Here is a 21,592-nt window from a genome sequence, read left to right on the forward strand (position 1 = left end):
GGTTTGTTGTAGTCAGAATAGGCCTCATGTTGCTGTACCGTGGGTTGGTGTCAGAGGCTGAGTCCAGTGGTACTGTACACAAGAATTGAAACGATTGCGAAAGTTCAAGTGCTTATTTCAGCTTGAAGGATGTTTGATGGTGTTTTTATATCCGTATTGTATGAAGAGTGTAGGAATCATAGCTCTTTTTAGACCGTCCCCGCCGCTTTAGGGGAATCCTTCTGTGTGTTTTTACTTGTCTGAAGTGCAGACGGAAAGCAAAAAAAAAAAAAAAAAAACTAAGCTGGTTGCAGCACAGGCTGAGTAAAACATTACTGGGAAAGACGCTGGTTAAGGGTAAGATGAGGAATCGCAGATGGATCCAACGCAGAAGGCCGTGCATAATCTTTCTACAACCAAGACGCTGGTGTCACCAAAGCCTTCAGAAATATTCCAGGTGTGTTATTTGTTCAAATGTTGAAGTCATTAGTTAGCTAAATGGATATAAGAACATTATCTTCAAAGTATTTATATGTAATGCCTAGCAATGTATGGTTCATATGCAGTGGTTTTACCAACTTCAAGAAAAAATGAGACAATGTGGAGACAAAGGCAGAATTGCTGCTTTCTTTAAGACCCCAGTCAAAGCATAGCGCTGTATTTATGCAGGTGTATAAGACTCATGCTGCAGTTTTGTGAATCTTGTGGCATCACTGGTTATCATGTTTTGAAGATGTTAACTTTAAATTACTTTTTAAAAGAAGCAACAAGATAACACTCAACCTGGTGAATGTTAAATTATTGTACTGTATTATGAAGGCATCACTCTGCAGAATGTGAACAAACTGAACCTCCTGAGGCTCGCCCCTAGTGGTCACGTTGGACGCTTCTGCATCTGGACTGAGAGTGCTTTCCGCAAGCTGGATGAGCTGTACGGCACCTGGCGTAAACCTGCTTCCCTGAAGGTCGGCTACAAGTGAGTATTTAAGAAAGCAATTTATTGTAGCACAAGTAAAGCTGGTGTTGATCACATTATGGTGATGAGCTTCCACTTCATGGTCCGTGTTTTTGAAACTGTGTGATATTTAAGAAGTTCTGAGTTTGTGCAATATAAGACTTGTAAGTTTATTATTTCCATCATTTCAAATGAGGAATTAAATTCTTAATGGCTTATTTATTCCAGCCTGCCCATGCACAAGATGACCAACACAGACCTGAGCAGGATTCTGAAGAGTGAGGAGATCCAGAAAGCTCTTCGTACGCCTAAGTAAGCATGGCCCACTTTCAGTTCTTTAAATTTTGTTTCAGCTTGTCAACTATGATGATGTTCCACTTCAGGTCCGTGTTTCTGAACCCTGATTATTATGGAGTCCTGAGCGACAAAGTTTATTACCAACTTGCAGTTCAGCAGAAGTTTGCGTTGTTAAGACTGGGTTATATTGTCATTACAGCAAGAAGATCAACCGCAGAGTACTGAAGAAGAATCCTCTGAAGAACTTGAGGATAATGCTCAAATTGAACCCTTATGCCAAGACAGCAAGATGTCATGCCATCCTCAAGCATGACCCTGTGGTGAGAACCTAAACAATTCAAGCTGGAAGCAAAGACTGTGGACTGTAATTGTTGGTTGTGATTTTAAAATCTTGTTTTTTCTCTCCATAGATCAAGGCCAAGATGCTGAAACCCAAGAAGAAGCCTAGAAAGGAGGGAGCACCTGCCAAACCCAAGGCATAAATCTATACTTAACAGACTGGTGATCAGTGATAAATAAATCAGTTGTTTCAAATTTTTGATTTACCAGACTATTTATTTCACATAAGCAAACAATGATTTTAGTTTGCTGGCGCTGTAAGGACACATGGAAAAGAGGAATATCAAGCCTACAGGTTGAGCAGCATTTGTCATGAAGAAATAATTTGGTTATTAGAAAAGATGGCTTTCAGGCAGGCCTGCAATGTAGCCCAAATAATTGTTAATACATAAAAATAATTTCACTTGGCATGTAGGTTTGTACACTAAATATACAACTATTGATTGCACAACTTTTAAATCCATTTAGTACTCCTTTTATAAACACATTTTCCCCATAATACAAATCCTCAGTCAATAGAGGACCTCCAGGATCTGGGTTTGTTGTTTTTATATCCGTATTGTAGTCAGAACAGGCCTCACATTGCTGTACTGTGGTTGTTGGCTGTCAGAGGCTGATCATATGCAGTGGTTTTACCAACTTCAAGAAAAAATGAGACAATGTGGAGACAAAGGCAGAATTGCTGCTTTCTTTAAGACCCCAGTCAAAGCATAGCGCTGTATTTATGCAGGTGTATAAGACTCATGCTGCAGTTTTGTGAATCTTGTGGCATCACTGGTTATCATGTTTTGAAGATGTTAACTTTAAATTACTTTTTAAAAGAAGCAACAAGATAACACTCAACCTGGTGAATGTTAAATTATTGTACTGTATTATGAAGGCATCACTCTGCAGAATGTGAACAAACTGAACCTCCTGAGGCTCGCCCCTGGTGGTCACGTTGGACGCTTCTGCATCTGGACTGAGAGTGCTTTCCGCAAGCTGGATGAGCTGTACGGCACCTGGCGTAAACCTGCTTCCCTGAAGGTCGGCTACAAGTGAGTATTTAAGAAAGCAATTTATTGTAGCACAAGTAAAGCTGGTGTTGATCACATTATGGTGATGAGCTTCCACTTCATGGTCCGTGTTTTTGAAACTGTGTGATATTTAAGAAGTTCTGAGTTTGTGCAATATAAGACTTGTAAGTTTATTATTTCCATCATTTCAAATGAGGAATTAAATTCTTAATGGCTTATTTATTCCAGCCTGCCCATGCACAAGATGACCAACACAGACCTGAGCAGGATTCTGAAGAGTGAGGAGATCCAGAAAGCTCTTCGTACGCCTAAGTAAGCATGGCCCACTTTCAGTTCTTTAAATTTTGTTTCAGCTTGTCAACTATGATGATGTTCCACTTCAGGTCCGTGTTTCTGAACCCTGATTATTATGGAGTCCTGAGCGACAAAGTTTATTACCAACTTGCAGTTCAGCAGAAGTTTGCGTTGTTAAGACTGGGTTATATTGTCATTACAGCAAGAAGATCAACCGCAGAGTACTGAAGAAGAATCCTCTGAAGAACTTGAGGATAATGCTCAAATTGAACCCTTATGCCAAGACAGCAAGACGTCATGCCATCCTCAAGCATGACCCTGTGGTGAGAACCTAAACAATTCAAGCTGGAAGCAAAGACTGTGGACTGTAATTGTTGGTTGTGATTTTAAAATCTTGTTTGTTCTCTCCATAGATCAAGGCCAAGATGCTGAAACCCAAGAAGAAGCCTGGAAAGAAGGAGCACCTGCCAAACCCAAGGCATAAATCTATACTTAACAGACTGGTGATCAGTGATAAATAAATCAGTTGTTTCAAATTTTTGATTTACCAGACTATTTATTTCGCATAAGGTAACAAAGATTTTAGTTTGCTCGTGCTGTAAGGACAAGCCTACAGGTTGAGCAGCATTTGTCATGATTTAAATAATTTGGTTATTAGAAAAAGATGGCTTTTCAGGCAGGCCTGCAATATAGCCCAAATAATTGTTCAATAATTAAAAAATAATTTCACTTGGCATTAGGTTTGTACTCTAAATATACAACTACTGCTTGCACAACTTTTAAAACCATTTAGTACTCCTTTTATAAACATACATTTTGCACGTAATACAAATCCAGTCAATAGAGGACCTCCAGGATCTGGGGTTTGTTGTAGTCAGAATAGGCCTCATGTTGCTGTACCGTGGGTTGGTGTCAGAGGCTGAGTCCAGTGGTACTGTACACAAGAATTGAAACGATTGCGAAGTTCAAGTGCTTATTTCAGCTTGAAGGATGTTTGATGGTGTTTTTATATCCGTATTGTATGAAGAGTGTAGGAATCATAGCTCTTTTTAGACCGTCCCCGCCGTTTTAGGGGAATCCCTTCTGTGTGTTTTTACTTGTCTGAAGTGCAGACGGAAAGCAAAAAAAAAAAAAAAAAGCTAAGCTGGTTGCAGCACAGGCTGAGTAAAACATTACTGGGAAAGACGCTGGTTAAGGGTAAGATGAGGAATCGCAGATGGATCCAACGCAGAAGGCCGTGCATAATCTTTCTACAACCAAGACGCTGGTGTCACCAAAGCCGCGCTGGTGTCACCAAAGCCTTCAGAAATATTCCAGGTGTGTTATTTGTTCAAATGTTGAAGTCATTAGTTAGCTAAATGGATATAAGAACATTATCTTCAAAGTATTTATATGTAATGCCTAGCAATGTATGGTTCATATGCAGTGGTTTTACCAACTTCAAGAAAAAATGAGACAATGTGGAGACAAAGGCAGAATTGCTGCTTTCTTTAAGACTCCAGTCAAAGCATAGCGCTGTATTTATGCAGGTGTATAAGACTCATGCTGCAGTTTTGTGAATCTTGTGGCATCACTGGTTATCATGTTTTGAAGATGTTAACTTTAAATTACTTTTTAAAAGAAGCAACAAGATAACACTCAACCTGGTGAATGTTAAATTATTGTACTGTATTATGAAGGCATCACTCTGCAGAATGTGAACAAACTGAACCTCCTGAGGCTCGCCCCTAGTGGTCACGTTGGACGCTTCTGCATCTGGACTGAGAGTGCTTTCCGCAAGCTGGATGAGCTGTACGGCACCTGGCGTAAACCTGCTTCCCTGAAGGTCGGCTACAAGTGAGTATTTAAGAAAGCAATTTATTGTAGCACAAGTAAAGCTGGTGTTGATCACATTATGGTGATGAGCTTCCACTTCATGGTCCGTGTTTTTGAAACTGTGTGATATTTAAGAAGTTCTGAGTTTGTGCAATATAAGACTTGTAAGTTTATTATTTCCATCATTTCAAATGAGGAATTAAATTCTTAATGGCTTATTTATTCCAGCCTGCCCATGCACAAGATGACCAACACAGACCTGAGCAGGATTCTGAAGAGTGAGGAGATCCAGAAAGCTCTTCGTACGCCTAAGTAAGCATGGCCCACTTTCAGTTCTTTAAATTTTGTTTCAGCTTGTCAACTATGATGATGTTCCACTTCAGGTCCGTGTTTCTGAACCCTGATTATTATGGAGTCCTGAGCGACAAAGTTTATTACCAACTTGCAGTTCAGCAGACGTTTGCGTTGTTAAGACTGGGTTATATTGTCATTACAGCAAGAAGATCAACCGCAGAGTACTGAAGAAGAATCCTCTGAAGAACTTGAGGATAATGCTCAAATTGAACCCTTATGCCAAGACAGCAAGATGTCATGCCATCCTCAAGCATGACCCTGTGGTGAGAACCTAAACAATTCAAGCTGGAAGCAAAGACTGTGGACTGTAATTGTTGGTTGTGATTTTAAAATCTTGTTTTTTCTCTCCATAGATCAAGGCCAAGATGCTGAAACCCAAGAAGAAGCCTAGAAAGGAGGGAGCACCTGCCAAACCCAAGGCATAAATCTATACTTAACAGACTGGTGATCAGTGATAAATAAATCAGTTGTTTCAAATTTTTGATTTACCAGACTATTTATTTCACATAAGCAAACAATGATTTTAGTCTGCTGGCGCTGTAAGGACACATGGAAAAGAGGAATATCAAGCCTACAGGTTGAGCAGCATTTGTCATGAAGAAATAATTTGGTTATTAGAAAAAGATGGCTTTCAGGCAGGCCTGCAATGTAGCCCAAAGAATTGTTAATACATAATTAATTTCACTTGGCATGTAGGTTTGTACACTAAATATACAACTATTGATTGCACAACTTTTAAATCCATTTAGTACTCCTTTTTATAAACACATTTTCCCCATAATACAAATCCAGTCAATAGAGGACCTCCAGGATCTGGGGTTTGTTGTAGTCAGAACAGGCCTCACATTGCTGTACTGTGGGTTGGTGTCAGAGGCTGATTGAGTCCAATGGTACTGCACAACCAGCCAGCAAAGTCAACCTGCTCTGCCTCAGACTGTTTGATAAAAGGATGCACCTGAAGAAAAGGAAATGTGTGTAAAATGGCTGAAGAGATTAAGAAAAATTTTGGAAATGAGAGAACTGCTAAATATGTGCACTCACTGTCAACTGTTTCAGGTCTGCTCTCTCTGCAGGATTCTTTATCAAACTGCAATGGAGACACAAACCATCTTAAAGTAGTGCATTTTAACACCACTAGGTGGCGTAAAAAGTGTGATGGGCAAATATGGATTTTCCATTAGTGTCTGATGCCAGTAAATATTTCTCCTACATACCATTTATTGACAAAATCTTGAAATTCAGAGCTGAATATCCCGGGTAGCTTTGGTGGAGGCTGAAAATTAAATGTTGAGTCAGCAGTGAATGGATCAAATACCATCAAAGGTATTACAACAATGTACACCAGGAAGTGGTCATATAGTGGACTCACTCACCTCATTGACTATGTAATCAAGCAGCTCAAATATAGCCATCGGTGGTCTGCTGTCAGGTCCGTATGCTGGGGGGGTTAAAAAAAAAAAAAAAAGATCTCAGCTTCTGTCATAATTTGCTGTCCTCTGCACTAATCATCACTCGTCACCAATAGATGTCACTTCATGACATTGCTGTAAATTATTTCTTGTAAACAATTTCAATGTATTTCAACAGACATTGAAATTGTTTGACTCAAAGTTTGTAATTTAAAAAAGCCACTCTGCAGAATCACAGAACAGACCAGCGTAATCTCAGACTTACAGCTGCCTGGTCGCCCAGGGGGCCATGGCTTTGGGGAGGACTCACTGGTGGCTGCCTCCCCTTCTACTGGGAAGCCAAAAATCTGTTCCAGTTCCTTCGCATCAGGCGGTGGGATAGGGAAGCGTCCAATGGCCATTTCAACTAGGGACAGACCCATACTCCAGATGTCCGACTGAACAGAGTAATGGGTGCCCTGTAAACGCTCCGGCTGCACAACACAGATGCAATTATCACTACTACATTACCTACCGTTACTGATTTGTACAACAATTAGAACATTGCAGATAAATTACAGCAGCATAACAAGAAACAGACTAAAGCAAATCTGAAATTCATTACATACAGTTACATGTCAAACAAGATCTAAATGATCAAGGTTTTTTTATCACGTTCCAGTGCAGTGTGACAGTGAAACGCTTCAGGCAGGAAAAAAAGAGTAAAATTGGAGAGATACCTGTCCCAAGTTTGAGTAACCATTTTTAGTCAAATGACGCTTGGATGCAAGTCGCTAACAAAAAAATGAATTTGCATCTGCCACATCAATGGCTATTGTGTTAATACAAATGACTAAACTGGGGATTTTATAAATTTAAATAGTTTTTAATAAAGCCACATTTTCTACATTACATCATCTGATCACTGGTATAAATTATATATATTGCATAGCCTGTGTTACTACTTTTAACATAGCTGATGCTGAAAAAATATTTGGCCTACTCGACATGAAGCCTTTGTACAAAGCCAGTCCCAGTTGATTGAGTCATTGAAATTGGGAATCTAGTCTGAACTTCGGACTCTAGTTGCTTAACACATTTAAATCTGAGACTCAATCAGAAATACTTTATTGATCCCCGAGGGGAAACTCTTTAATTGTATCAGGAATCCTAAAGGCTAATGTGTGAATGAGTGCAGGAGGAAAGGAGGAGCGTGCCCATTTTGACTCACAGACATGTAAGAGCGAGTGCCCACAAAGGAGTTGGCCATGGAGTCTATGAGCTGTCCGCTCACTCCAAAGTCACACAGCTTGATCTCACCGCGGGAATTCACTAGGATGTTAGAGGGCTTGACATCTGAAAGAGGGACATGCAGTATTTAGGAGGACATGGTGGGCAATTGTTCAGTGGGGAACAGTAAGCACCACAGAACAAAATGCTGCAAAGGCTCTGTGCATGTTGGGCTGCTCGTCGCATGCTTGTCTGTTTTAACAGACATTTCCTTTCATCATTCATATGTACAACAAAGGTCTAGTCTATGCACCTGAAATAGGGAATTACTGTAAGGTGAAGATCAATACTCTGCCTCGCATCTTTTAGTAAATGAAATAGTGATTGACCTCTGTGCATGATCTTGTGTTTCTCCCTCAGGTAGGAGAGCCCTTTAATCACCTGGAAAGACAAATACTGCATATCAGTGTGGTATGGATTCAGATTATTTGGTAGTGCAAAAGAAAGATGTACTAGTACATATGCGTCAGTGATAAATACTTTTATATCCAAAAACAAAACATATAGCTGTAGTGTGACGACCACAGCACGAAACCGGTAGGAGAGGTGTTGGAGCTACCCACAGCGATGCTGACTTTGCCAAGGATCTGCTCTGGGATCTTGCCTGCCTTTTTCAGCGACTGATCCAGTGAGCCTCCGTCCTACAGCCAGCAGGGAAGGAAAACATGGAGAGCATCTACTGAAAGGACTCTTTGAAATTTAAAATATAATCTGTGAAATTCAACACATTTAAAACAAAATTAGTTTCTTTCAATACTAGTGAGTTGTACGTGGAAGAAATAACATGCAAGACACTTTCAGCACTCTTGCAGCACTGTGAATGCTGTGTAAGTACACTGGCAGCAAAAACCTATTAAAGATAAGTACCATGTGCTCCATGCAGATGCTGATTTCTCCATCGCTGTAGAAAGCTCCATAGAAGCCCACAATGTAGGGGGAGTTACACTCATGTAACACCTGCAGCTCCCTAATGATCTGGTTCCTAATGGCTGGTTTGATCTCAAGGTGGATCAGCTGGAACACAGAAGACATCAGGTTTTATTTATCTTCTCAGAGCACACACAACATAAATATTAGGATATTCAATCTGTGGGCACACACAAGAACATTAGATACTATACATGTTATGATCAAAGAATTATTAGACTTTTTTTTTTTTAAATATGGACACATGTTTCAGTCAGTATTTCAATGTTATATATATCATACAGTAGCTGCTGGAATTTCTGACAGACTTGTCATAGTAATATGTAAATACTGGAAAATGAGAGACAAATTTGACTCCACACTCCCTGAAAACAGTGATGATGCCTGTAAAAATCAATGCCTGTTTGATATACTTAATAAGAAAACTCTGTTAATAGTTATGTACACATCTCTACTATATACAGTTTAGGCTGAAAGCAAAAATACCTTTTTTTAAAAGTTTTTTTCCACAGTGTCTTCACTAAAGCCCTACCAATAACCATCCACCAGGGCAGCAGCTTACCTTCCTCGCCATAATAAGACCAGAGGGTCGGTGGGAGACCTTGAAGACAACTCCTCCGTTGCCTGCACCCAGCTCACAGATCTTCTCAAAGTCATCGTCCTTCAGCTCTCCCACCTTCTGCTTCTGTGTCAGAAAGGCCTCCAGGCGTTTCCGCTGCTGCTCATCCAACTCAAGCTCCTCTAGTTTCTTCTGCAGCGCCTCCAAGTTTGTTCTTAGAAAGAAGATAAAGAAGGACAGAAAGAAAGATGAGCAATTCATATATTATTATTGTATTCTTCCCTAAATAAAAGGTCCTTGAGTCCATTCAGACAGAACTTTTGATGTTCTTTCCTGGAAGTACCCGCTGTCCCCAGAGGGGAGATATGAGGCAATCCACGGTGCGTCCAGAGCTACTGTATCTATAATATTATTGAAAAGACAGAGCTCGGTATGTGACAACTAGTACTGCACCTGCCTCTGGGAACAATAGCAACCAACTAAAAAGACAGCAGGAAGACAGAAAGGGTCACAGGGTGCGTTTCAGTGTTCCTTCCCAGATCCCGATGTGAGCAAGCTCGGAGTTCCTCTTAGCACTGACGCTCCCCCTGATGCTGTTGTCATGGCAATGCATTTCCATGAGAAATAAATTGCGAAGTGACCTCTCCTTCCCCTTCCACTCCACTATCGCAAAACACTGTATGTACTGCAACACAAAGCCAGTCTAAGCTTTTATCATGAACTTGATAAGAAGGTAATGAGTTAATTAAACTGATTAGATGTCAAAGAGCTTGTCTGTGAACTGATTTTATGTTATTAAAAAACTTCAAGAGTGTAGCTGTCTAGACTATTGGAAACAAGGCACAAATGAGCATTTTTGAGTGAATGTTTGTTAATGCAAAGCTAGAAGCTTTATGCTGCAAAAGAATAACAGAACAACAGAAGCATGCAAGATTTGATTGTAAGGACATTTCATATGCCTGCAAGTATACAAACTGCTCTATCCTCAGCTTCTAACAAAGAATTAATCCTTAATTTAAGTGCTAGTCTTTCATATTTGCATTATAATATGGTTTTCTGATGATAAGATAATTTTCTTCAAGCTCTGTGACAATTATGCTTTTTTAAATCTCACGACTCAGTGGAGAGCAGGGCAGTATGCTCTTCTCTCTGCTGCTCCACTACACAGCAAAGAGAGGGTTAAGTGGTTTTATTTTTGACAGTAGGCCTGCATATCCATGGAGACGAGGCGCTGAGTTTGAGTTGGCTGTGGGCAGTGTGGGCGTTTTGTCGACAAGAGCTGGGGGTGGAGGTGGCTGGAGATACTGAGAAGAGACACTCCAAACAATACGTATGTGGGAGGGACTACAGTAGCTGCACACTGTAGCCCCCCCTCTAGGTGCAGGAGGAAGTGAGCACAACGCTGTCCTTTTGTGCTCCATCCACACAATGTCCAAGGACATCCAGTAGATCAAAAATGTTATGGTGGTGAGCCACACATACATAAAAATTAGAAGCAGTATTAGGTTTTGCCTTGTGACTTGGGTACTGTATTTCTTAGACTATAAAATCTTTAAAAATTAAAGTTATTTAGATTTTTGCCCAAGAATAGGATATTACAGTACTGTAAAACAGAAATTCTATGAAATTTGAAGTTATCAAACTGAAATAAATGAAACCAGATCAAACTTAAAACAACTTAAGAAAATGCAGTTGTGAGGCCTACATACTGTTTTCCCTTTAAGACTGCTGTAAATCTGCTGTTTTCCCACCAAACCCATAACATAGATCACAGTGGACTGAAAGGTGCTTGATGGATTCAGTATCAGAAAACAGGAGCATCACAGAATCAGTGGTTCATCTAGTGATGGTCATGAGCGTCAGTTATTCCAAGGAAAATAGATCATCATATCTTCCTTGCTTTTTTAATACAGAAAACGTGCTTTAATTTTACACTTTCCAATACCTCCACTGACTTCCATTATAAAGTTAAACTCAGGCAAAATGCACATAAATAGTACAAGGCATGATTTTATTTTCAAAAGATTTTATTCTGCAAGAAAACGCAACAGTGGGGAAATAAATGCTTTTGCAACCAAGCGTGCATATCTCGGACTATAGCAAACAAGTACCAATTCCTTTGTGATGAAACAGGATATGGTAAGTGGTATTTAACCAATGAAGAATCAGCACCATGCACTATGGCTGCTGTATGGGTTAGTCGTTGATTTCCTTTTCACACATTCACACCCACACTTGCTTTATTCCTGGATTTGTGTTCACTTGTGTAATTGCACATCAAGTGTGTCAATATAAAAAAAATTACACTGTTTTCTAAACACAACAACTCTCTACAAAGGAATGGACAGCAACACTTTTCTGAATAATAAAGCTTTCAAGATTCCCTAAACGACAGTATGCGATTTTAGCAAATAGCAAATTGCCTGAGCAGGCCTATCCAGAACATGTTGTTTTTATTTGTTCTCAGATCTCCTCTGATAATATTACATGCTTGGCTGGCATTATGTGTGCCACTCAGCCACTCAGTACACTTCTCCCATGGCTGCCGGCCATTTCACGCTGAGAAAGCATTTGGTGGGTTGGAATGGCAATTCCTTTTCACCAGAGTAGAATGGTCTGGTTTCAATATGAGGCTCATTGATTGTATTAAGCTCATCTGCACATAATATGCAACACCTGCTAGTGCTGCTACTGTGAGCATCAGATCCTCCTGTATGCTGGTCCAAATTACCCAAAAATAATGTGCTTATTTGTCTGTTTTGAAACATGAGTATTTTCTCCCCTCTCTCAACTGTTAGGTTTTCCTTAGTTCCAGCATAATATTGATATTGTATTATGAGACTAGATATAATATGGAATTATTGCTATCTAAAATCCTTATAAAGTACAGGCCCTTTTTCACAGAACACATTTTGACATGTCACAGTAGAAAAATCACAGGTGTAATTAATACAATGAATGATGGCTGAATTCCATTTAGCTGTTTCAGTTTCAGGATGCTGGTATTGTTCATGCTGGCTCATTGTCACGGCTTACTGGGACACTTGAATAGAAGAGAGGCATCGTTAATGTTATTAGTACATGTTATTAGTAACAATTGTGCTTTTCCTACTATGACAAGTCAAAATGTCTGCTGTGAAAAAGGCCTATTGGGTGGAGCAATGCTGAGAATAACATGAGGTCATTAAACTCAGTGTACCAATAATAATGGTACAGGTGTAAGCTGAGAAGAGTTATAATCACCCAAAATACAAAACACCTGTGGGGATGAACCATGGCTGTGTAGGGCCTTTAATTGTTTGCTACATGATTCTGTGACACTATTTTATGCACTATTTTATTGCCTTTGTAGCTAATTCTTACAGAATAGCAAGATCCTAGACTGAGTCCTGACAAACTGCAGGACATCTGTGGACATCTGCAGCCTAAGGATGCCTAATTTGTTGATCTAACACACATGGAACAGTGGCAAGTGCTCCCAGAAAAAGATCCTGGTTTGCCCTTGTAAGAACCCACACAGGCTTCATCCTCAAATCTTACCATCACAACTATGGTAGCCCCAGACATACACACCCATACTATTATACCACATGTGGAGCAAATTAGCCTGGGTCTTTAAATTCAGTCCTCCCCTGCACTGGTCTGCAAATGTTTGGCAAAGCTCCAGCTCTCCAAAAACAAATCACCCTTCCACCTTCTGGCTCCTTAAGGACCTTGCAGAGCTAATATTAGGAAATCAGGAGGTATTCAAATTCTGGTTGAGGTATCTGCCATGTTTAACATTTACACTTAGCACTTTTGGTAGTGGCCATTTATCTCCCTACTTCTCCATAATACCTACAAGTTCAGATGCCCATTGGTCACCTCTTACAACAAATTATAAATCAGACATAAATATTATTTATTTTTCATTTGGGCTTTAAAGAAGTTGTCTTTATGATGACAAGTCTAGACCCTGGAGTTGATATGATGAAGAAGGCACACATTGCTCAGGAGTTGCTCAAAAACTTATTTTAAACTTTAACTTAATTTAATTTGACTATCAATAATTGGTCTAGAGTCTAGACATTAACTTCTCACCTAATAATATACTGAATAAACATTTAATGGATTTGGCGTGTATTTAGACTGCAATCCTGGAATATAGAAAACTTCTTTGCCACCCTTGTCATCTGACAAACAACATACATACGTTCATTATTAGATAAATACAATTTAACTTGCTGTAATGCTGTAACTGTGTAACTATAACAGATTTTATCTCTGTTTCTTTTTCATGTGGGTGTGCAGGAGTTTAGTTTTATGCAGTGTTAACAAAGCAAATGTGTGCAGAGTGTGAGGGAGGGGGTGTGCCTGCAGACCAGTCATCAACCATCACTGGTCTGAAACAGGATTTGCTTTGCTTCAGAGCCTCAGACAGCTAAAAGTGTGGACCCAGATAAAACTGTCTTTTTATGGAAAAGAGGTCTGAGTAACACCAGGCTGCATGGCTTTCTGTCAGCCTTGTGTCAGTCTGTGTCACAGTGCACAATACAGCAGTATTACTGGACACACACACACACACACACATTGTGAGTTCCTGCTGTGGTGGGAAGAGGGACACAACAGAGACTTCCAAATCTCTGATTCAGAGTTCCTGATTGTTGCTGCATCGTGCTCCTTGGCCTAAGAGGCAGGAATGTGCTCAGCTCCAGCCAAACATTATGTCATCATCAACAACTTCTCCTGAGCAAAGCCAAGGCATGCTGATCCTCCAACATAAACATCATTAACATCAGCTAATATCTTTTATGGTTCTAGTAAAGAAAAATGTATTTAAGTTAAGATGTTTTCTATCCATTGTCAGCTAATGTCAATTAGTATCTGCCATTGAATGTGTAGAGCTGAAACAATTAGTTTATTAATTGATTAGTCAATCCACAAAAAATTAGTTGGCTAGTAATTTTTCAAGCACAAATGTTAAACATGTGATGATTCCCACTTCTTAAATGCGAGAATTTGTTGCTTTTCTTTGTCTTAAATAGTAGTAAACTGCATATCTTTGTGTTTTGGACTGTTGGTCAGACAAAAAAACCAATTGGAAGACGTCACCTTGCTTTACGCATGAACATTTTTCACTGTTTTCTGACATTTCATAGGCCAAAGGATTAATCAATCAATCGAGAAAATACTTGGCAGATTAATTTAAAATAATTGTTGGTTGTAGCAGTGTGAATCTGTACTAAAAAAACTGAGCTGTGGAAAGTGACACCTACAAGTTTGAGGCAGAATTATATTTAGAAATGATTTGATTTTAGTCGATTGCTTTTTAAGTAATTCACTGCAAAAGACCCAAATGGCCTTTAGTTATATGATTTAATGATGAAACAATGAAATATTTCACCTCTACAACACATTAGAAAACCAGCCATCACAAGGGATGACATGTTATGTAATTCTCATCTCAACTGATCCAGTTTGTTGCTGGACTGACTGGGCTTCTCTCTGTGAACTGAGAACTACGAGAGCACAGAGTCACAACAATTTAATATCTCCATTACTGTGTTTTGTCAAACGGTGGTGGGAACAGGCCTACGCAAAACTTCTTCAACACACAGAAATATCATTCTACAGGCTGCCTCCCTGCAAAGGTCAATCTCTGACTAATCACTGTCCACACAAAGTGGGCAGTCAGAGTGACAGAGCGACCTGCTCATTCATGACACCACAAGGAGAGCTGCACATTATAGACCTTTGCAGACATTTTGACTTGTCATAGTAGGAAAAGCACAGGTGAAACAAATTTTGTTAACGATGGCTCAGTTCCATCACGTGTCCCAGTAAGCCATGCCAGGGCGCCAGCATGCACAAAATCAGGACCCTGGAACTAGCTCATCTAACTGGAATGCAGCCATATATAATGTTATTAATTACGCTTGAGCTTTCCTAACATATCTTCTGTGAAAAAGGTCTGTTGACAAGGATTTTTAGATTTTCACTGTAACTTAATTAATTTGTGAAAGCAAGTAAGAAATAGTTACAAGTGAAAAAATAAATTGGAAAATGTTGGCAGCTGCATTATTTAGTGTAAACTAGTGCATTAAATGATTAACTGTTGCCATTTATTAGGGAAAAATGCCAAAGATGCCAATGCCAGCTTCTAAAATATAAGGATTTGTTGGTTGGGTTTTTGGCTGATGGTTAGGGCTGAAACAATCGACAGTCGATCAACAGAAAAGTAATCGCCAGCTATTATGATAATTGCTTAATCATTTAAGTAATTTATCAAGCATAAATGCCAAACATTTGCTGGCTCCAGCTTCTCAAATGTGAGGATTAACTGCTTTTCTCTGTTTGTAAATTGAATATCTTTGTGTTTTGGGCAATTAGTCTGAGAGAAAATGCTGTTTTAAGATGTCAACTTGAGCTCAGGGGTATTTGTCTTCAACTATTTCCTTACATTTTATTGTCTAAATGATTAAGTGAATAAAATATAGACTGATTATTCAATAATGAAAATGATCATTAGTTGCATCAGACATAAGCTATTTGAAGATTTCATCTTGGGCTCTGGGAACCTAGATAGGCCTAATTAATTATTCGATTAATTAACAAATCTCAATATGTTAACTGATAATAATGAAGATGATCATTAGTTGCAGTGTAAACCTCAGTGAGCTCACACAACCCCAATCAACAATCCCCCCACACACACACACACACACACAAACACACACACAGACACGTTTACAAGTTTACACATACTGTAGAGGGGCTATTGAGTTATCTATCTATCTATCTATCTATCTATCTATCTATCTATCTATCTATCTATTGTAGTTGCCATGAGCCTTTATAGCATATTTAACATGAAGCTGGCATAAATGATAAGTCAGAAAGCCGTTATCAATATTCCTCATCCACCAGTCTGAATATCAGTAGTAGATGATTATTGACACTCACTCTGTGGCTCCAGTGCCGTTGATAGTGTTTCCATCGGGGATCGGGTTGAGTTGGATCGGCTCTGGCTTCCTTCTCTTCTGCATGTTGCACACAAAAAAACAAGCTGGTGTAGAAGCACACGAGCTACAGCGATATGGATGGAAACCCGAAGAAAAAGAGCTCTGCTATTAAAAAGGCACCGTCAGGTTACTGAGTAACAGAGTAAGTACTGAGTAAGACACACAGTAGTGCAGTTTTAAACTGGAAGGTCTGATATTCTTCTTAGTGGGATGGGTGGATGTGAATGATCCGGGAGATGAAACGTCACAAAAATATTTACATTCGTCTTCCGGACAGCATGGCTCTGCTTGGGACAGCGCCCCCTCTGCCGGTGAAGGGTGGTATTACCATGCTGTAACCAAAGTAACAGGACATTTTCGAACAGAACAGAGCTGGGAGCAGGGCTGAAGCTACTATGGATGTATTTATACAAAGTATTATTATTATTTCTGTTATTATACAAGATCTCTTAATACACCCATGGTAGCTACTATTGAGGACAACGAGGTCCTCTGTAATTTTTCTGGAAATTTGGGGGGTTTAGCCACCTGGAGGGAGTTCAGTAGTGGAGGAAGTATTCAGATTCTATACTTAAGGAAAAGTACTAATACCATACTCTGTTACAAGTGAAAGTCCTTACTTTAAAAAAGTAAAAGTATGTAAGTATAAGTAAGTCTTTGACTGTTATACTATAATATATTACATCATTATATTATTATTACTTATGCATTAATGTAAAATCAGGGTTTTATTGTTGTAGTTGATTGAGTTGGAGCTTATTTTGAACTATTTTGTATAGGACTGCAGATAATGATTATTTTTATTTAGGATTAATATGCTGATTATTAAAATTCTGAAAATAGTGAGTAATGCTGTCACAATTACCCAGAGCCCAAAGTGACACCCTCACAATGCTTGTTTTGTCCAACCAATAGTCCAAACCTCAAAATTATTGAAAATAAACTCTAATTATCAAAATGAAAAGCAGCAAATCGTCACATTTGTGAAATGTTTTTGTATGAAAAATGACTTAAACGATCATCAAAATAACTGGCAATTCATATTCTGTCACTCGATTAATCATCTAATTGTTTCAGCTATACTTATATATTTTCATGTGTTTTTTGTGTAAAAATCTTAATTTGTAAAGTAATTAGTAAAGCTGTCAAAATAATGTAGTGAAGTAAAAAATACAATATTTCTCTCTGAGATGTAATTAAGCAGCATAAGTAGCATAAGATTAAAATACTTGAGTAAAGTACAAGTACCTCAAATTTGTACGTAAGAACAGTACTTGAGTAAATGTACTTAGTTACATTCCACCACTGGGGGAGTTATGTTCTACAATTTTAAAACAAGTACATGATGTGTATTTTACAGGCTGATTTCATCATTTTAGACTCAGTATATTCAAATTAGATACGTGGTTCTCACAGGACAGCGACACTACAAACGTGATTTTATAGAATATGATGCATTGCTGTAGATTAAACTACCCAACAGTATATAAAGTAATTAAATTAGCACAACCACAAACATCTACAAGTAGTCCTAATATTAATCAAGATGATTCATATATAATAGCAATAACACTTTAACTTTTGATACTTTATGTAAAGTTTGCTGATAATACTTACATACTTTTACTCAAGTAAAGTTTTGAATGCAGGACTTTTACTTGTAATGAGGTATTTTCACAATGTGGTATTGCTATTTTTACTTAAGTAAAGGATCTGAATACTTCTTCACAAAGGTCTTCATTAATTTTGAGTGAGGGTACATCCAGCCCATTCTTAAGAAATGAATCATTTACAGTACTACAAAAGTCCAAAACTGTACATTCTAGTGTAGTTACCAAAGAAATGAGATGCAAGTTCTGCTGTTTTACCACTGAACTTAACAATGTGAAAAATAAAGCAGTATAGATAAAGCTGAAAACTGTCTGTTTCCTATTAAATAAAACATTTTTATTCAGGATCTCTCATCCCACCATTATAGTCCCTTAAATGTTTACTCATCCAAATCCAGAATAACAATGATGCACTTGGACCTTCCAATAATGTACTTTTATAATGTAATACTTTTATGCAAGTTGTGTCTAATTATCATGCAAATAGGGGACATGCTTTTAATGCAGGATACTCATCGGAACAGATTTGAAAACCACTTCATGAGATTAATATCATTAATTTGTAATTAGGATAGAATACATTTATGATCAGTAGACATTAAACATATACCATTTAAGTCAGCATTTTCAACAGTGATAATAAAAATGTGAAAGCTGCCAAATGTAAGAACTTTATTGTGTCAACCTTTAATATTTGTAGCTATTGCCAATTGTGTCTTACTCCCACATTACTCTGAACCTCCAGCTTTTTTCTCTCTTACTGACTGTTTGTTCGCTAACCAGTACTCTCCCGAGCTTTCTTCTCTTTTTCCATCAGTGCACTGCTTACCATTTATACACAATATATCAAATCTCCAATGGCTTTTGCATATAACAAAGCCATTCTATCAACTTTAGTACCTTGCAGCATTCAAATCTGAACATTAAAATGCTTTCAACGTTTGTACCTACTCATTTTATTAAACTTTCTAATCTATTCTTTCAAATAGATCACAAAATGAAAAAAAAAACTTTTTGATCTATTCTTTCTTTGATTTGGGGTTCATACTGTATCAGTCAGACTGTTTGACCTCTGTGGAAAAAATTAATCAGAACTACCAATGACAGGAGCACATCACCTTCCCTAGTGAATGATGTGTCAGCTGTCAGCCTAACCGTACCATGTAGATTAGATATCAAGCAGAACTTGAATCTTGCTGCCATTTTTACAATCTGCTCTGAAGTCTCTACACATTGCCCTGACAGACACAAGGCCACTGAGCCGTGCCTGGTTTACCAAAAGCGTCTTGCTGCCAAAATCATATTTTTCTCCATAAACCAGGACTGACAGAGAGGAAAGATTGGCCGTGTCCTATCCCGAGCCCATGGACAGGAACCATGTGAATTCTAAGTTGCTTTTGACAAATTGGGTTGTGGGCACTCGAGTATATCAGACCTGACTACAATCCTGGTCTCCCACGTGGACACATAAAACATCTACACCAGTGGTTTCCCTTCCTGGGGGTCAGAACCCCCGCAACTTGTCGCAAGATTATTATTAGGATAGGAAAAAACTAAAATCTGCTTCACAGAGTCTAAATCTTTGCTTTTGTTCTTGTAAAAAAAAAAAAAACCTCTAAAAATCTCAATAACTTAAAATTATTCCAATGAACTGCTCACAACTGATAAACATGCACCCTGTGACGAGGAGTTGCAAGTACTGTAGACAATGTTTTGTATTAAGGGTTCAAAAGCAGACATGGTTTGGAACCACTCATCTACACTTTCAAAAAGAATATTGTTTTCACTAAATGTGACCTGCATGGGTAAAGGGTCTGTGGGAGGTGTTGCAGTAATGTAACAGAAACAATTTTTCCCATGCTTTATCCAACACAGACGTTCTTAGAAGTACATCGTCTTTGGGATTTAAAACAAACAACCCCCACCCCCAACCAGCCACCCGCCCACCCGCCCCTCCAACCAACCCCAAGGTGGTTAAATGTAAAATGTTAACAAATCAACATATATATATATATATATATATATATATATATCACCAGACTTTTAAAGAGGTTATGAAAGTAAAGATTTTAAAGTTCAAGTTAGAGTCATCTTTTAATAACATTACTTGTGGGGAGTAGGGTAAAAGCAATCTTACAAGAAATGATTATATTTGATCAAATGATAATATTCCATATTTTTTTCATTTACCTCTACTGGAGGATGATCGTTTGGATTTTATTTACCCAGGTTTTGAAATATCTGTCTCTGAGATTTCCCCTTCACCCCAATACACAGGGGGTGAATGTAATTTCATCCATGGTGCTCTAAACATCGGAAAATGACACTCAAAGTCCCCTTCCACTCAAAAATGAGTTTTGCTTATTATGACTTCAGTTGAAGTCCCACACAACTTCAGCCTGACCTTATCTAATCAGCCACAATAACTGAAAACACCTGTGTGGCTGTTTTGGATATTGTGACAGTATCCAAAATCACAACATAAAAAGAGTTCACTTTGATTCTGTTAAAGTCACCCTTCACTCCCATATGTGTTTTCTTCATTATTACTTAACTTGGGTGTTTGTGCTTCACTGTGCAGAATGATGTATGTGGTAAAATATTTCCACTGTGTTTCACTCTAACTGCAGCCCCCACAGCACCTAGTTAGACACTAGAGGACTGTTTTCACATTCAGTCAGAGAAGGGGCAAAGTTTCTCTGTTCTCACCTTTAATCAGACTTTAAGACGAGTACATACAAGCATGATTTTATGACATCATCGTTTGGAAGCCAATCATAGTTCAATATGTAACTTACACAACTGTGATATGGAAATCTAAAACCTCCAGTGCACATACATTGAGAATGGACATTTCAATGAAGCAGGATACATCTTGTGTCTCATTGGATTTTTCAATGAGGGAGATATGATTTAAAGATTTTTTTTCAAAGTAATTGAAAAAGCAGAAGATTTTTTAAATATATATTAAGGATTTATCCTTTAACTCCCATATGAAACAAACTTCAAGGACAGCCTTCTTTCACCCATGTAACATTGCAAAAATCAGGCACATCCTGTCTCAAAATGATACCGAAAGACTAGTCCATGCATTTGTTCCGTCTAGGTTGGACTATTGCAATTCCTTATTATCAGGCTGCCCAAATAAGTCCCTCAAGAGTCTCCAGTTGATCCAGAATGCCCTGGCACGTGTACTGACAAGAACTAGGAAAAGAGATCATATTTCTGCAATATTAGCTTCTCTGCACTGGCTCCCTGTAAAATCCAGAATAGAATTTAAAATCCTTCTCCTCACCTACAAAGCTCTTAATGGTTCGGCACCATCATATCTTAAAGATCTCATAATACCTTATTACCCATCTAGAACACTGCACTCCCAGGATGCAGGGTTATTTGTGGTTCCTAGAGTGTTCAAAAGTAGACTGGGAGCCAGAGCCTTCAGTTATCAAGCTCCTGTCCTGTGGAATCAGGTCCCAGTTTGGGTTCAGGAGGCAGACACCATCTCCACATTTAAGAGTAGGCTTAAGACTTTCCTCTTTGATAAAGCTTATAGTTAGGGCTGGCTCAGGTGAGCCCTGAACCATCTCTTAGTTATGCTGCTATAGGCCTAGACTGCTGGGAGACTTCCCACGATGCTCCTCTTTCCTCTCTCTTCCTCTCCCTCTCCGTCTGTATGCTTTTTTATCCCATTACTGCATGTTACTAACTAGACATCTTCTCTCTCCCATAGTTTTGTGCTTTCTCGTCTCTCCTCTCTCCTTCTGTCGC

The 21,592-nt window shown here is 38.6% G+C and overlaps 4 protein-coding genes and 6 non-coding genes across 10 annotated transcripts; 9 read left to right on the forward strand and 1 right to left on the reverse strand.

Annotated features, from left to right (window-relative positions):
* The first annotated feature begins 793 nt into the window (after positions 1 to 793).
* On the forward strand, positions 794 to 1,765 carry LOC122875142 (60S ribosomal protein L4-A-like). Its single transcript, XM_044193973.1, has 4 exons — positions 794 to 955; positions 1,163 to 1,246; positions 1,431 to 1,551; positions 1,642 to 1,765. The coding sequence occupies exons 2-4, from the start codon at positions 1,170 to 1,172 to the stop codon at positions 1,711 to 1,713; spliced, it is 270 nt and encodes an 89-aa protein (XP_044049908.1). The 5' UTR covers positions 794 to 955; positions 1,163 to 1,169; the 3' UTR covers positions 1,714 to 1,765.
* LOC122875619 lies at positions 1,012 to 1,082 on the forward strand. Its single transcript, XR_006377854.1, has one exon. It is a non-coding gene; the product is annotated as a small nucleolar RNA SNORD18 (small nucleolar RNA).
* Positions 1,293 to 1,359, forward strand: LOC122875624. The gene has a single exon (XR_006377859.1). It is a non-coding gene; the product is annotated as a small nucleolar RNA SNORD18 (small nucleolar RNA).
* A 666-nt stretch (positions 1,766 to 2,431) lies between the features above and the next one.
* On the forward strand, positions 2,432 to 3,416 carry LOC122875155 (60S ribosomal protein L4-like; the record flags this gene model as incomplete). The annotated part of the gene is given in 5 exon segments (XM_044193995.1): positions 2,432 to 2,607; positions 2,815 to 2,898; positions 3,083 to 3,203; positions 3,294 to 3,333; positions 3,336 to 3,416. Coding segments are annotated over 5 exon segments (450 nt in total), but the record flags the coding sequence as incomplete, so codon positions are not given.
* LOC122875620 lies at positions 2,664 to 2,734 on the forward strand. Its single transcript, XR_006377855.1, has one exon. It is a non-coding gene; the product is annotated as a small nucleolar RNA SNORD18 (small nucleolar RNA).
* LOC122875626 lies at positions 2,945 to 3,011 on the forward strand. Its single transcript, XR_006377861.1, has one exon. It is a non-coding gene; the product is annotated as a small nucleolar RNA SNORD18 (small nucleolar RNA).
* Positions 3,417 to 4,554: 1,138 nt separating the features above from the next.
* On the forward strand, positions 4,555 to 5,526 carry LOC122875144 (60S ribosomal protein L4-A-like). Its single transcript, XM_044193976.1, has 4 exons — positions 4,555 to 4,716; positions 4,924 to 5,007; positions 5,192 to 5,312; positions 5,403 to 5,526. The coding sequence occupies exons 2-4, from the start codon at positions 4,931 to 4,933 to the stop codon at positions 5,472 to 5,474; spliced, it is 270 nt and encodes an 89-aa protein (XP_044049911.1). The 5' UTR covers positions 4,555 to 4,716; positions 4,924 to 4,930; the 3' UTR covers positions 5,475 to 5,526.
* Positions 4,773 to 4,843, forward strand: LOC122875621. Its single transcript, XR_006377856.1, has one exon. It is a non-coding gene; the product is annotated as a small nucleolar RNA SNORD18 (small nucleolar RNA).
* Positions 5,054 to 5,120, forward strand: LOC122875627. The gene has a single exon (XR_006377862.1). It is a non-coding gene; the product is annotated as a small nucleolar RNA SNORD18 (small nucleolar RNA).
* Positions 5,527 to 16,453, reverse strand: map2k1 (mitogen-activated protein kinase kinase 1). The gene is made up of 11 exons (XM_044193968.1): positions 16,156 to 16,453; positions 9,217 to 9,427; positions 8,595 to 8,741; positions 8,291 to 8,368; positions 8,057 to 8,108; positions 7,669 to 7,793; positions 6,724 to 6,931; positions 6,423 to 6,487; positions 6,264 to 6,322; positions 6,091 to 6,136; positions 5,527 to 6,004 (listed from the first exon to the last, which is right to left on the reverse strand). Exons 1-11 carry the CDS (start codon positions 16,236 to 16,238, stop codon positions 5,891 to 5,893), a joined length of 1,188 nt encoding a protein of 395 aa, XP_044049903.1. The 5' UTR covers positions 16,239 to 16,453; the 3' UTR covers positions 5,527 to 5,890.
* Between the last annotated feature and the right edge of the window lie 5,139 nt (positions 16,454 to 21,592).

This window comes from Siniperca chuatsi, linkage group LG4 (genome assembly GCF_020085105.1).
Source record: "Siniperca chuatsi isolate FFG_IHB_CAS linkage group LG4, ASM2008510v1, whole genome shotgun sequence".
Lineage (NCBI taxonomy): Eukaryota > Metazoa > Chordata > Actinopteri > Centrarchiformes > Sinipercidae > Siniperca > Siniperca chuatsi.

Coding starts and splice junctions, on each gene's coding strand:
- LOC122875142 (XM_044193973.1), top strand. CDS start 1,170: ATGCACAAGATGACCAACACAGACCTGAGCAGGATTCTGAAGAGTGAG. Junction 1,247..1,430: donor AAAGCTCTTCGTACGCCTAA/GTAAGCATGGCC, acceptor TTGTCATTACAG/CAAGAAGATCAACCGCAGAG. Junction 1,552..1,641: donor TCCTCAAGCATGACCCTGTG/GTGAGAACCTAA, acceptor TTCTCTCCATAG/ATCAAGGCCAAGATGCTGAA.
- LOC122875144 (XM_044193976.1), top strand. CDS start 4,931: ATGCACAAGATGACCAACACAGACCTGAGCAGGATTCTGAAGAGTGAG. Junction 5,008..5,191: donor AAAGCTCTTCGTACGCCTAA/GTAAGCATGGCC, acceptor TTGTCATTACAG/CAAGAAGATCAACCGCAGAG. Junction 5,313..5,402: donor TCCTCAAGCATGACCCTGTG/GTGAGAACCTAA, acceptor TTCTCTCCATAG/ATCAAGGCCAAGATGCTGAA.
- map2k1 (XM_044193968.1), bottom strand. CDS start 16,238: ATGCAGAAGAGAAGGAAGCCAGAGCCGATCCAACTCAACCCGATCCCC. Junction 6,488..6,723: donor CCCTGGGCGACCAGGCAGCT/GTAAGTCTGAGA, acceptor TAACCCCCCCAG/CATACGGACCTGACAGCAGA. Junction 6,323..6,422: donor TTGATTACATAGTCAATGAG/GTGAGTGAGTCC, acceptor TTTAATTTTCAG/CCTCCACCAAAGCTACCCGG.